The 13,646-nt window shown below is 35.0% G+C and overlaps 1 protein-coding gene across 1 annotated transcript; it reads right to left on the bottom strand.

Moving 5' to 3' along the window:
- Positions 1-6,057: 6,057 nt before the first annotated feature.
- FOXA1 (forkhead box A1) lies at positions 6,058-9,977 on the bottom strand. Its single transcript, XM_053474301.1, has 2 exons — positions 9,572-9,977; positions 6,058-7,600 (listed from the first exon to the last, which is right to left on the bottom strand). The coding sequence occupies exons 1-2, from the start codon at positions 9,641-9,643 to the stop codon at positions 6,398-6,400; spliced, it is 1,275 nt and encodes a 424-aa protein (XP_053330276.1). The 5' UTR covers positions 9,644-9,977; the 3' UTR covers positions 6,058-6,397.
- Between the last annotated feature and the right edge of the window lie 3,669 nt (positions 9,978-13,646).

Raw genomic sequence — 13,646 nt, 5'->3', positions numbered from 1 at the left:
TTATCTTTTAACTTGGAGGTTTGGAAAGGTTAGTATTTGTTGCAGAGCTAGGCTTGGCTTGATACCTTCTAGTGAGATGTTTATACCTTCATGTTTAATGCATTTCAAGTTGGAAACAGAGAGGTAAGCTGAACGGTTGGCATGGTGGAAGAATCCACATTTGTTTCTCCAGAGGTTTAGAAGAATAATAATGGTTCTTGGCGATTGTACAGGATTTCACAAACCGTGCCATCTAGATTCTTTATGCCCTTCCCAGACCTTGACTTATCAGCCACATTTAAGACCAAGCATGCTCCCTGCGTCTTACCCTTCTGCACTACCTTCACGACTTAGACTCTACCCACACGGCCCTTTTCTTGAGTCAATGTTACAACTTTACAGACTCCACCGCTCTATTATCCTTTTGGCTGGGGGAAAAATACATAAAAATGGGAAACTCCGAGCGAGGGGAAAACAAAGTACGTCAAAAGGAGAAATCTAAACATTCTGAACAAATACCGCGCTCCACCGACCTGTTAAATAGCACAGTACCGTATATTGAAAGATATGTGCCAATAAAATTAATGACTTTGTTTTCCAAAAAATTCAATGTAACTTATTGTAAAACTTTCTGTAGCTATGGCAAAAATTTGAAGGCAAGGTGGGTTTTATTGCTCTTATCTTTGCGTTCTCTTTCCCATTTAGAAATGATAGGCGAGCAAGGGATTTAGCGTAATAAAATTGATCACCTTGTCACTGGTGTGGAGCAACTAGTATTTTCACGATAACTGACCTCTCTCTAAGAGCGCCATCAGAGAAGACATTAGTCATAGGGCATGTCATTGATATCCTGATTATGTCACAGCGGCCAAAGGATTGACATACAATGATTCTGATGATTGTCTTGCTTTAGCTGCCACCTGTCTTTGATGGTCCTTCAGGAAAAGGAATCTAAACTTCTACATTCCCTAATCTATGGCCCAGGACCTAGTGCAATAAAATCACATGTACAAGGGAAGGATGGCAACTTTGGGCCCCTGGACTGTTTACTTGGAAAGGTAGGCAGACCATATGGTGAGACCCACCCTTGTTTGAATGCTATTGTAGGAAGTAACATGGTAGACTACTAGTCCATCTTCTTTACACCTTGCCAATTTTTAAGCAATTCCCACCTATCTCTTAATGTGATGGCCATTTTCTACAGCTTCCTACCTACAGATCATTTTTAATATATTCACAACTTTACTACTTTACTATAACTTTACTACAGATTTACTATGATTATTATGGGAGGACACAGTGAGCAGTTTCTGAATGCTTTGCATTTCATTAATGTTGATGACACACTCCAGAAACATTGATACTGTCTGATAGATATCAGGGATTGATTAGGGATACAGGGTTGCGGAGTCCTGCTGTCTGATTACTGTGTGATATGATATCCCACAGTTGTTGTACAAGTCCGTGTTGTCACCTGCTGGAATGGAAGTCAAGGGGGGGGCTGGTCCAACAAGCTTACACTAAGCAAAGTATGTATCCAGGTATACAACAGTTGTGAATTAAAATTGTACCTACATTATATTATAATGCAAATTATGGAATTATCTTTCAAGAATAAAAAAATGTGCTCGCAGGTAGCCCAATGTTTAAAAATTAGTTAAATTAAGCACACACTTTATGATTAAAGCGGCTCCTTAGCCTAGTGAGGGTCCTTAAGGGCTAGATGCCCATCACACTGTTTTATAGACTGTTAATTTCAATTAACATCTCTCCTTCCATCCTGTAAATCTTGTGAACAGATGGCACATTGTGCAGAGATGCCCATTTCCTCTCCCTTAATGACTGCTGCACACAATGGGATCTATTTTTTTTTTATAGATAAATGTTTTAGGGAACTAATTAGTTACAAAAGAGGGATGGGACATTGATATGAGCAAAGTACAGATCTGTGAACTTTGTCTGACTTCCACACACACACACAGCTTGCTTCATGCAGACACCAAGGTAGAGACAGACAACACTATGCAAAACCATACACAGACATAGGAAGCTAGCAAATTCCAGTGTCATACTGACACAAACCCATTCAACACAACCTGACACATGGATACAATAAATAATAAGAGGGAGTACCATGCAAATAAACATCACACCCAGGGTTCACATCAAATAAATAAACCACAAGCAAGACATTGGAAATAAATGCTAGAGAGAGAAATATACAAAATCTAAATGTATTCTAAATAACACAACATACAGGGATATGATATAAGCAGGGATAAATGAGATGGAAAAATCCAAATGTGAATGTGCATTGTAGTTAGGTTTTGAAAAAGACCCATGTGTATAGTCCAATGTAATGTTACTATGTTACTACATGCTATAGATATTATACAATGCTTCTGAATACCAGGGCACTAAGTGTTAAATGCTGCCTGGAGAATTAATTCCCAGTCCCATTGACTTTTTCTGGCATACCCCTGCCCTTTCCTCTCTGTAATATAACAATATTTGTTGTCTATCCCTACAAGTTAATGAGTGAATTGTACCATCCAGCTCACCCTCCTGCCCTGTGCAATGTCATTATTTGGTTAAGGGAAATGAGATCTCTAAATTAGACCTCTATCCAGCTAATTACATACCTGATTGGCTACCTATTTTTGTTTTGTATTCATTATTTTGGTAGAGTACCTCAGTTGTTGCCCGTCCATCAGTACCTACATAAAAAATCTACAGCATTAATAAAAATCATGACATCATACCACACCTTTCGTCATTCTTCAAAGCAAGGCGTGTGAAATCAAAACGATTATGTAAAAATCCACCTTTTAATAATACTTTTCTATTTATGGTAAAATTATATTAATATAGTGATGGCAAACATCAAGAAGAAAGTATACATATATATAAATTGTAATTAATGCTTCTATAAATCACATATTTACGAAATATATTCTTATAGGCATCCCGAAATCCTCAGGTATCTTGACAGACATTTCCTAAGCACAGGTATAATTTTTTGGATCTTCATATCAGACATAGGATTGATTGATTTCTTAACCCCTTAATGACAAAGCCCGTACATATACGGGCTCAAAATGCATTGTTTTAAATGAAGCATGATTTCCAGTGAGCACTGGCAACTGGAAAAGCCAAAGCCAGTTTTAACAAATATAATGAAAAATATGAATTAAAGGCACACTCGGATCTTTCCTGTCTGGTATCCTGTGTGTTTAATATAATACCTTTCTAGGTGTGTCTGGAACTAACAATCATAGTGTGATTGTTCAGATATAGTATTTGTATAGGTTTATTACATATGTTTTTTTTTCTTTTTTTTTTAAGATGTAAAATTATACATACTTATATATAGCCTGGGGTGACTATAGACGAATGTAAGGATTATATACATTAGCAGGTATATTAAATGGGCTGTGAGTACTAGATTGTGCTTTTGATATCCCCTATTTTAAGTTGCTATGAAACAATATATTTTAAATAGAAAATGAAATGTAAATATAACGCCTTAACCCTTGGCTGCCATGGGAACTAGCAATTCATTTGGTTTTAAATCGTTTGCTGAATTGATTTCATTGAAACTTCCAATCCTTAAAGTAAATGAAGGGGGCTTCAGAACTCGGATTCCGACCCTCCAACCACTTTCCTTGTGTTGACTTTTAGTCTAGAATAGAACAAAAGCGAATTTCACTTTGAAAATTCCTTTTTTACTTCTCCTAGTTGCAGTCAAGCTTTCTTTAAGGCTTTCGCAGCCCAGACCTATATTTGTACATGTTATATGTAGTTTTTATATTTTTTTATGGAGTATTTAAAAAGCCAGCAAAATAAACTATATACAAATATAAATATATATGTAATATGTGAGTGTGCATGAATATGCATATTTGTATGTTTGTGTGTATATATATATATATATATATATAAACAATACTTGTTAAATGCAAAATTCGATACATTTCAAATATAGTATTTTAAATATGTTTGTATAAATATATTCAGAAACATGTACATTATAGTTTGATTTCTTTAAAAAAAAAAAACTCATTTGAAGAGAAATATAGAAGAAAAAATAGAAATAATGTCCTTTATCAGTAATCCTACATTTTACAAGGACGAAACATTTGATTTTTCATGGCTCTTTAGATAAATTGCAATTGATCTTGTGAGGCCTGGAAAACAATGTTTTTTTCCGAATTAGTCTGAATTACGTTAATAGTAAATATATTGCGATCCCCTCAAAAAAAAAAAAAAACGCTTCAAAGGTTCTAAGATAAGCTGCATATAGCTGTGTATGCAGAGGGGTCTAAGGGGAAACCTTATTGTATTCTGTATTTTCATTGTCTTGAACAGTTCAGGAATAGCCTTTTTTATTAAGGGGATCAGTAACCTCCTTAAATCACATCACACCATTCCCCTAGCCCCCCCCATGGGGTAATTGTAGGTTAATTAACAACAATGTATAACAACAATATATATTTAGCATGTTATCTGCTATCACTGTATATATTCTTAGAAGCATTAAATACCTCCAGATATAGGGCAGACTGTTAAATCCACTTATCCCAAACATCTCAATCCGTATAGCGATTTTAAGACATACAGATTAAACCAAGGGTTTCCCCTTCACTGTACAAAAATGCATACGGAATCGAATTAACTCGATTTAAACACCGTCTTTTAATCAATCCGAATCAGGATAGTCCCCAAAGTAATACGTTGTAATATTTTTTTTTTTATTAACTCTTGCTCTTCTGCCCTATACATTCAAACATATACATGTAGGTGTACAATATAGCTTTTACTCTTTGCATGTATACACATATATATATATATATATATATATATGTACTGGTTGACTGGCAGCACAATTGGGGTATAACAAAATATATATAATTTCTTAGAAATATCATATGGACACTGGATCACATGCCCTAAATTATCCTAAGTGCCCCCTTGTATATTTTTTGTACATTTGTTTCTGTAACATTTGTTTGTAATTACAGGAGAGAATTCTCTTTATAACGGGATCCTTCAGTCCCATAACGGCTTTCTTATGAAGCTCATAACAGAAACTACGAAGCTCTAGAAATTTTGCTCATACCATTTTGTTATATAATTATATTTTACCTTTACAATAATTAGGTGAAATATATATATAGATGATTTAATATATTCATGTTTAATATATTTTAGATACAGATATATATATATCTGTAAAACCTTAAAAGCACATCATTATTTTATGGATCCTAAGAATATATATTTTATATACATATACATCCAAATGGCTTAAACATCGCACTGTTAAATATGAATCACATACTCAAATTTCATGTTCGAATTTTTTTTATTCTTTTTTTTTTGCTTTTTAGAAATCAAAATATTTTCCATTACAATTACATTTATAAAATTAAACCTCGGTTGAACAATTTGATATTTATTGAACAATTATTTTTTAAACCATTTCAAAATAAACCAAAGCTTGTAGAAACCATGCAATAAATTACGGATATTTGAGGGGAGAAAAATTGTTTTAAAAAAAAAAAAAATAGAAAAAAATATACAAGTAACCCATTGGTCTGGCTAAACCCTAAAAGTGTTTTTTTTCCCCAATATTTGGGGACCATCTGTAAGGGTGCAGCCAGTCTAAGGTGTAACCCCAGCAGAAATAGGTGTATATATCCTACTTCTGAGACTATTTGAAATGACCTATGTTTTTCTCCTTAACACTTATATGAAATAATTAAAAACACACACTTTTTTGACATCAAAACAAGAATATTTTCCGATGTATCACTGCAAAACGAATGGGCATCTTTTTTTTTTCCTAGTTCCAAGAACCATGAATTATTTTTCCCCAGTATCTTCCTTCAGAAGCTCACCTTAAAATCAGGTTATATGTAAAATACATTCAAGAACAAATTTCTACCAAAAATATAGATATTTGAAAGTCTGAAGAGAGGAGAGCACTTTGTGTAACTTTTTCACAGCAGGGCTAGCCTTCACAATTTAGGACTATATATATATATATATATATATATATATATATATATATATATATATATAGTGTGTGATCATACTTCATCCATTAATTCCTTAACACAGCTTGGTTTTACTGCAAAAAAAATACTCTTGTAAACTTGCCCTAGTGAAATTAATAAACATTTAGTAATATATACAAGATACACATTTTTAAATACATCGCTGCAGCTCAGTTGACCTCTGTATATTCTTACATCGAAAGATCACTAAATCTGCATATTTTTTCCATGTCTTTAAAAAAAAAAACATAATTATCTGTTTCAATGTAATAATAGAGTAACAGTCCTCATTCAAAAAAAATGCATAACTTTTCGACTGTATTGACTCGTTTTACGTCCGGGTACAGTTTGAAAGCGGGTTATGAGGTGTTTAGAACTGGTCTGGGGTACACTCCCTGGTAGTATGTGGGTTCTAGTGCAGAGGGCTCAATGCCTCCCCTCCCAGCCATCGGGGAACTGCCTAGCTGCATAGCAGGAAGTGTTCCCCCATAAGAATACTGCTGCAGAGCCTGTTCATAAGCTTTAAAGTCCAGTTTGTGCTGCTGTTCAGAAGAAGACATTAAGTTGTTGATGGAGAAAGGGTGGTTGAAAGCATAATGGGGGTCTCCTTTCAGGTGTATATGGGACTCATGGGTCAAATGAGCAGGATGAGAAGATAGAGGAGATGGACCAGCTGTCACCTGTGGCTTCATCTCGCCATTTGGACCATTATGCTCTAAAGACTGAGGGCTGTTGGATGGGTTGGACATGGAAGAGCTGCTGTCCATTTGGTTGGACTTACTGTGCCCTCGGTGTATGGGTGAAGAAGGGGTCGAGTGGTCTTTCCTGCCGTCTTGAGAGCCCTTCCCTCCTTGTTGCTTCTCGCATTTAAAACGCTTCTGTCTGCGGAGATAACAACCATTCTCAAACATGTTTCCAGAATCGGGGTGTAAGGTCCAGTAGGAGCCTTTACCAGGCTTATCTGGGGACCGAGCCACCTTAACGAAGCAGTCATTGAAGGACAAAGAATGTCTGATGGAGTTCTGCCACCTCTGCTGGTTCTGCCTGTAGTAGGGAAAGAGGTCCATGATCCACTGGTAGATCTCGCTTAGGGTCAGCATCTTGCTTGGTGCCTGCTGAATGGCCATGGTAATTAGTGAAATGTACGAGTAAGGGGGTTTGGCATGAGGGTAACTTCTCCTGAAGGTTTTGGTGTCCCTGGTCCTGTTGATGTTGGAGGGAGCATAGGCCATTGGGCTCATCCCTGGATTCATACTGGAATAAGGACTCAGGCTGTTCATTGACGCTTGCTGAGCAGACATAGCGTTCATGTTGGTGGGACTTAACGCAGTTCCCATGGATGGAACCCCTGAGCCCATACCGTTCATTCCACTGGTGGTTCCAGAACCCATCCCTGACATTCCACTTGGGCTCAAACCAGCTGCTAGCCCCGAATTGGCATAAGACATATTGAAAGAGCTTTGTGCCATATTGCCACTGGAGCTCATGGGATTCATAGTCATGTAGCTATTCATAGTTGCCAGCCCTTGGGTCATGTTGTTGACGGGGACAGAAGAATAAGCCTGTGAAGAAAACATGAGACACAATCAGAAGCATGTCACGCACACCTTGATACATTTCATCCAGGTGAAAGTATTACAAGAAACCATTTCCATGCTGTGCATGTCAAATTATATAATGGATTATATCCCCCCTTCAAAAAAAAATAAATAAAAAAAAAAAATGGTTATGATGAACCCTTTGAGTACCGGGTGCCGGTGAAGTAAGCCACTTACCTTTTTTGTTTTGTTTTTTTGAATAAAAAAAAAGTCCCTTGATAGAAACCTTTACACCTGCTAACACTTTGCTAAAACTAGACATAAACATATATAGATTGAGGTGCACGTGAAATATTTAATTTCCAGAATACATTTAAACTCTGAATTTAAATAAATAGCACGTCTAAACCAGACAAAATACATGCTAAACACTTAGAATATCCCTTGCCTATTGTGCCATCAAGAAATGTAATACACAATTACATTGGTGTGGTGCACGGAATAAATACTAAATATCCCACGAAATAATTGTTTCAATGAATGTAGCTAAAAATTACAATAATTTATATAAAAAGTACGCAAGTATCTTTGATTCTATGATTCTTCACATTTATAAAAAATGTGTCTATTTTGTCTATTTGTGTGCACACTTAAATTATTTTTATTAAGGTCTAAATTTGTGGATATGTTACAGATATATCGGTTTATAAGGCTCTATGAATTGACTATAATATATATAACATTTAAAGTGAAATTGGATTTCTGAATCTTTTTACTTCCCTTATAAACTATCATTCTCTAAGTAGTTTTGTACAACCCATCAGCTAAGGAAGCGCTATGTTTGTACACAATTTCATTGTATACAGTGATTATTTATCTAACGAACAATAGTTTAAATCACAGGTAGTCTGCGGCCACACTCAAACCCCTATTGTTTTTCACATGACCCAAGGAATAAAAGAATAATATCTCTGTCCAGATCATTTCAAGGGTCTGGACTAATCTTGCACCCTGTCTGGATATGTGGAAATCTCCTGTAATTTAATGTAATATTTTTCTAGAGAGAGTAACTTTATATAGTTGTCATATGAACCCTGATGTGAAGATGATCCCCTCCTAGGTAACCAGGCTATAGCTATTACCCCTAAGGTATCAGAGACCCCCTCCACTTGTCCAGTAAGGGTTAACAATCACTGTGTCAAATTTGAGAGATCTTCACAATGAGAATTGTGGAATACAATGGGAGTTAATTGGATTACATTGTATATCCCCAGGCATAAAATTGGGAGTTGAAATGCATTATGACATGTGAGTAGTATGTGATTAGTGACAAAACCTTGTGACTGTTGACTGAAGAGTGTCTGGATCTACCTGATATAGGATATAATTTTGGGGGCAATAGACAAATCTACATCAATGCAAATAGGGGGCATATTGTTTATTTTTTTTTTCAGGTAAATTCACTATTCTGTACACATTCCTGACCTATCTACTTACTTTATTACAATTCCTCCTAAATCTACACCCGCCCACACTGCATTCTTGTTAGTATAGTCAGGGCATTTCACAACTACCACTCAGGTGCTATAACTTTAGTGAACTTCACTTTTTAGTTTAAAAGATTAGTTAAGGGGGTCCCAGTATCTTGTACCAATAGTAGAATAAAACAGCAGGGCAAGGGTGGGCAACCTGTAGCTATAGATCTCACCATGATTACAATTCTCGCAATCCCCCATGAGATACTCGGCTGTTGTAGTAACATCTGGAGATCTTCTTTTTGGTTCACCAAGAAGGAACAGCTAAAACTGCCAATAATCTGGATTAATTGACTCTACTTCTCACTTTTTTTAATCATTTGTTTACCGAAATAAGTTATTTCGAGTTGCCTCTGTGTTGATCAATCTACTTGGAGATAGTTTGGAAATAAGAATTCTACAGGCTGCCATTATCTGGAGATGCATTCAAGGGGTTTGGGGATAATTTGTAGCTCCTTACCTCTTGAGTCTCCTGGTAATAGTTGCTCCAGTCTGTCGTTTCATGTCCTTCCATTTTAACAATACCTAACATCCTGGATCCAAAGTTCCTAAGTGAAACATCCAGTCCGCTAGTCCAACAAATTGGATATAGGGGTAACCAGCAAGAGAGTGGAGATGCAGGATGGAGTGTGACCAGAACCAAGGTTGACTTCACTGGATCGCCTTTTAATCAAAGGGCAGCTGGAGTGAAGGCTGTGGAAAAGCAGACTGAGCTGATGTGGATCTTGAGTTGGAGAAGGGACTTCCCTCCTCCTCTCTCTCCTCCTCCTCTCCCTCCCTCTCTCTTTAGCACTTTCTCTCCATTTGCTGGTTGCAAAGCTCCAGAGTCTACACCTGTCCTGTGCCCATGAGAGTACAGACTGCCCAGAGCTCCCTCTAAGAGGCTCTAGGTATAGAAATATGTATCTAAGTGACCCATCCCATTACAAGAAACCAAACCAATCCAAAAAAAGAGAGTTTTAACCCCTTCCCTCCTGTTTTGAAACTATCTAAAGCGTTCTACCTGCAAGCTTAGAATACCCAGAGAAACTATTTAGAACTCAAACGAATAATGTTGCTTAATTTTCTCTGCCACCTTTAATAAATCGATATGAACATAAAATGCAATTAAAAGTAGATTCTAAAAATGACTAATACATATTTGTTTATTTTTTACATTTCAGGATTATAACAAATATTTTGGGTTTTTTTTGTGCTGGTTTGTAGATTTAAAATTTTTGGAGCATATTTGTTTCGGGTTTTTTTTTTTTGTAATTTAAGTTAAATTTGTGTTAATAAGAAAACGTTAATATTTGGAGGAGATTGTAACTTGCACTGTCTTGAGTAGTTTACATTAAAAAAAAAATATTTATAATTCTGGGTGGTGATCACAATGGTTCTAAATATACAATATTTTACTAGAATTTAGTATTTTCATAGTAAATAGGCAGTGTTGTCTGTGGGTGCACCGTATACGTGTAAATATATGTACAAACCGACAAATGCAAATAGGATCTCACACTTAATATACACAATCTAGAGGCTGTCACAAGGAGAACAGAAAATAATAAAATAAAAGGTCAAGTCCTCTGCCACATATAATTTGCATAATAATTCTCGTTTTAATTTAAATGTCTCAGGAGCAATTTTACCCACAGAAAATGTTAAATTCATTTTATTTCATACAGCTCAAGGTTAAACACGACTTTATAATTATCCTTGTATTTATCAGATACAAAGTATAATTCTAAGCTCTATTGTGTCTATAAACCATTTAAAAAAAAATATAGAAATGTTGTATATGTATATATAAATATATATATATAAAAATATATCATGTGGAAGTCTTACAAGAGCTTTCTGCAAAATTCACTTTTAATGCTTTTAGATATGTACAGAGACGATTTTTATATAGGTTTATAGGTTGTTACTAAAATACTAATAGAATTTCAAATTAAATATAACAGGCAACTTCGTTCCTGGTGGAAAGACTAGTATGCTCTGAATATATTAATATATTGTCATTTTTATATTGTTATATATATATGATACATTATTACACATTGAATTACTAAGAAAAAAAATGAAAATTAACCAATTTCAACAAAATTGTCCCATGAACGTAATCTACCTTTGGCTCTTTTATTAACATTTATAATAAAATTGTTTTTTTTCTCTTTCCTTGCACTGTAAGGACAGGTAAGAATCCATATATAATTAAAATAGAGGTTAAGTGTGTAGTGAAATTCATATAACATGTTCAGGGGAAGTCTAGTAGAGTTTAGTATATTTATATTATTGCCTTTGTCTAAATATTTCCACCCCTTTTCTTAGAGAGCAAAATACAGTATTTTTACGAGGAATATTTGTAAATAAAATATAATTGTAGTAAGGAGTAATAACAATCACTATGTTATATACTCTATCTGGAGGACTTTGGCAATTACAGTAGGGAAGGGGAGGAAAAAATCTGGATTTAAAAACCAGAGACTACAGAAGCCCTAGTTAAATGTTAACTGGATAAGTATGAACCCTTAACCCATTCAATACCCCATATTCCTAGGGCAAGAGAAGCGCTTACTGCATAATGTTGCATTTATCTATAATTCTAGGTGGGGAATGACTGGTATCAGAAACAATGGTTCGGTAGGAAATCTTTATTCCACGCTACATAATCCAAAAATACTGAATGTATAGTGTCCCGTTTTATTTTGCATCTTTTTTTATCAACTGATACCAAAAATAATTTTCAGAATTATTAAATTTGTTTTTTTAGCAATATTTTTTTTTGAGTTCGGTATTCTTTTAAGTTGATATTCTTCCAGAGAGGAAAAGGGGTTAATATATAGAACAAGCTGAGTGCTTTCACTAGTTGCTTATTAATATTTGAACAGGAAATACAGGTTGCTATGTCAAATACACGTTGTGGAATATATAAAATGTTTTTATGGTATTTTTATGTAGTTTTGAGCATTTCTAGATTACGGGGAAATCAGGAGGGCTTCCATACATTATTTTTGGGAATAAAGTAAGTGCTTTGTTTGCCCCCAAATTTATACTGAAAGATCATCTTGATCAGAATTGAAAATGAAAAGGCAGAACTTTGGAGAATATTTTTATTATTATTATTATTGTATTATCTTTTATTTATATAGCGCCAGCAATGTCCGCAGCGCTCCTTACAGTCCTTACATTCAAAGGGTAGGACAAATTGATACATTAGGTAAAGAGGGCTCGGCTCGCAAGCTTACTATCGAGAGGGAAGCGTAAATCATCAGTCGACATTTAAATTGAGTTTCTATTACCTTTGTATTGTTTTATACCTAAAGCTACACTGACATACTTTTTGGTTTATTTTTGTAGAGTCCTTTGTATGTTGATTCATTTTTAATTAATATTTTGAAAACCTAATTCCCAACAAGTGGACTGTTTTTCAGGCAAAAAAAAAAAAAAAAAAATGGAGAGAAGACGCAAATGCATAGCATATTTTGCTTGTTTGCTCATAACTTGTGCTGTAGAGAGCGGTAACATGTCTTGAAGGTATATGCAGCTTGGTGGAGCCACAAGAACTCCATTCCTCATCTGTACAGCAACCAGAGAGCAAAGCATTGGAGCAGTGAGGGGCTTGTGTGTTAGTGAGATACTTTAATATTCAAGGCAAAAGTGTTTGCTACATATTCTAAGCATTAAAGGCAACCCAGTATTGCATTGTAGGGAGTCCAGTTTGCCACTATGGGTCCTCTCCAGTAGACCATTCTAGGTCCAGCATTGGTGGCGATATATATCCGAGGGCTTCAGTGGTTTTGCATAATTTTGGACAAATGGTATTTATATTTTGAAAATCTGCATAATCAAAGATATAATATTCATATTTTGGAATTGCCTAAAACCAAAGATATATCCCTGAAATGAAATTCTAAAAGGATTCTAACCAATTCTTTTGGTAATGCACCCTACATGCAGGTAACCCTATACCTATATAGCCTTGCTTTCTGTATGAGAAAGCTTTATGGTTGCCGGTGACCTCTGTTAGTGACTCATGGGTTTATATGCTGGCACATGTTTCAGTTAGTGTGTACTTATGCTGAGAATGGCATCATATGGAGAATAAATTAATTGTTTTATAGTTGAGAAAGAAAAAACATTGCAAATCTACATAAACATACAAACTTTTTTTTTTTTTTTTTTTAAATCTGATTTTCTGATAGGACCAAATACTCTTCATTTTCATGGCTAATGGTCGGGTCGCGCAAGAGACGTGAAAGTCTAAATTTATTTCTTTTAAATTCTCATGGTTCAATCCAATTGAAAAATAGAAATGAAATTATTTCATGTTACCTACCCATAGGCCTAAATAGCCTTGAATTAGAAGAAAAAAGTTGTTTTTTTTGGGGGGGGGGCTTCTTTCGCTTGTTTAATTTTTACATATTACATTATATTTATAGAGTATCAGTGGATTCCATAGCGCTATTACAATTCTATTAACAATAAAATGAAAACTATATATAAAATGAACAATAACATTTGCACGTTTAAGACATCCTGTACAGAAGGAG

Source organism: Spea bombifrons, chromosome 9, assembly GCF_027358695.1.
Source record: "Spea bombifrons isolate aSpeBom1 chromosome 9, aSpeBom1.2.pri, whole genome shotgun sequence".
NCBI lineage: Eukaryota > Metazoa > Chordata > Amphibia > Anura > Pelobatidae > Spea > Spea bombifrons.
The sequence above is the reverse complement of the archived record's forward strand: the minus strand, read 5'-3'. Positions and strand labels throughout refer to the sequence as shown.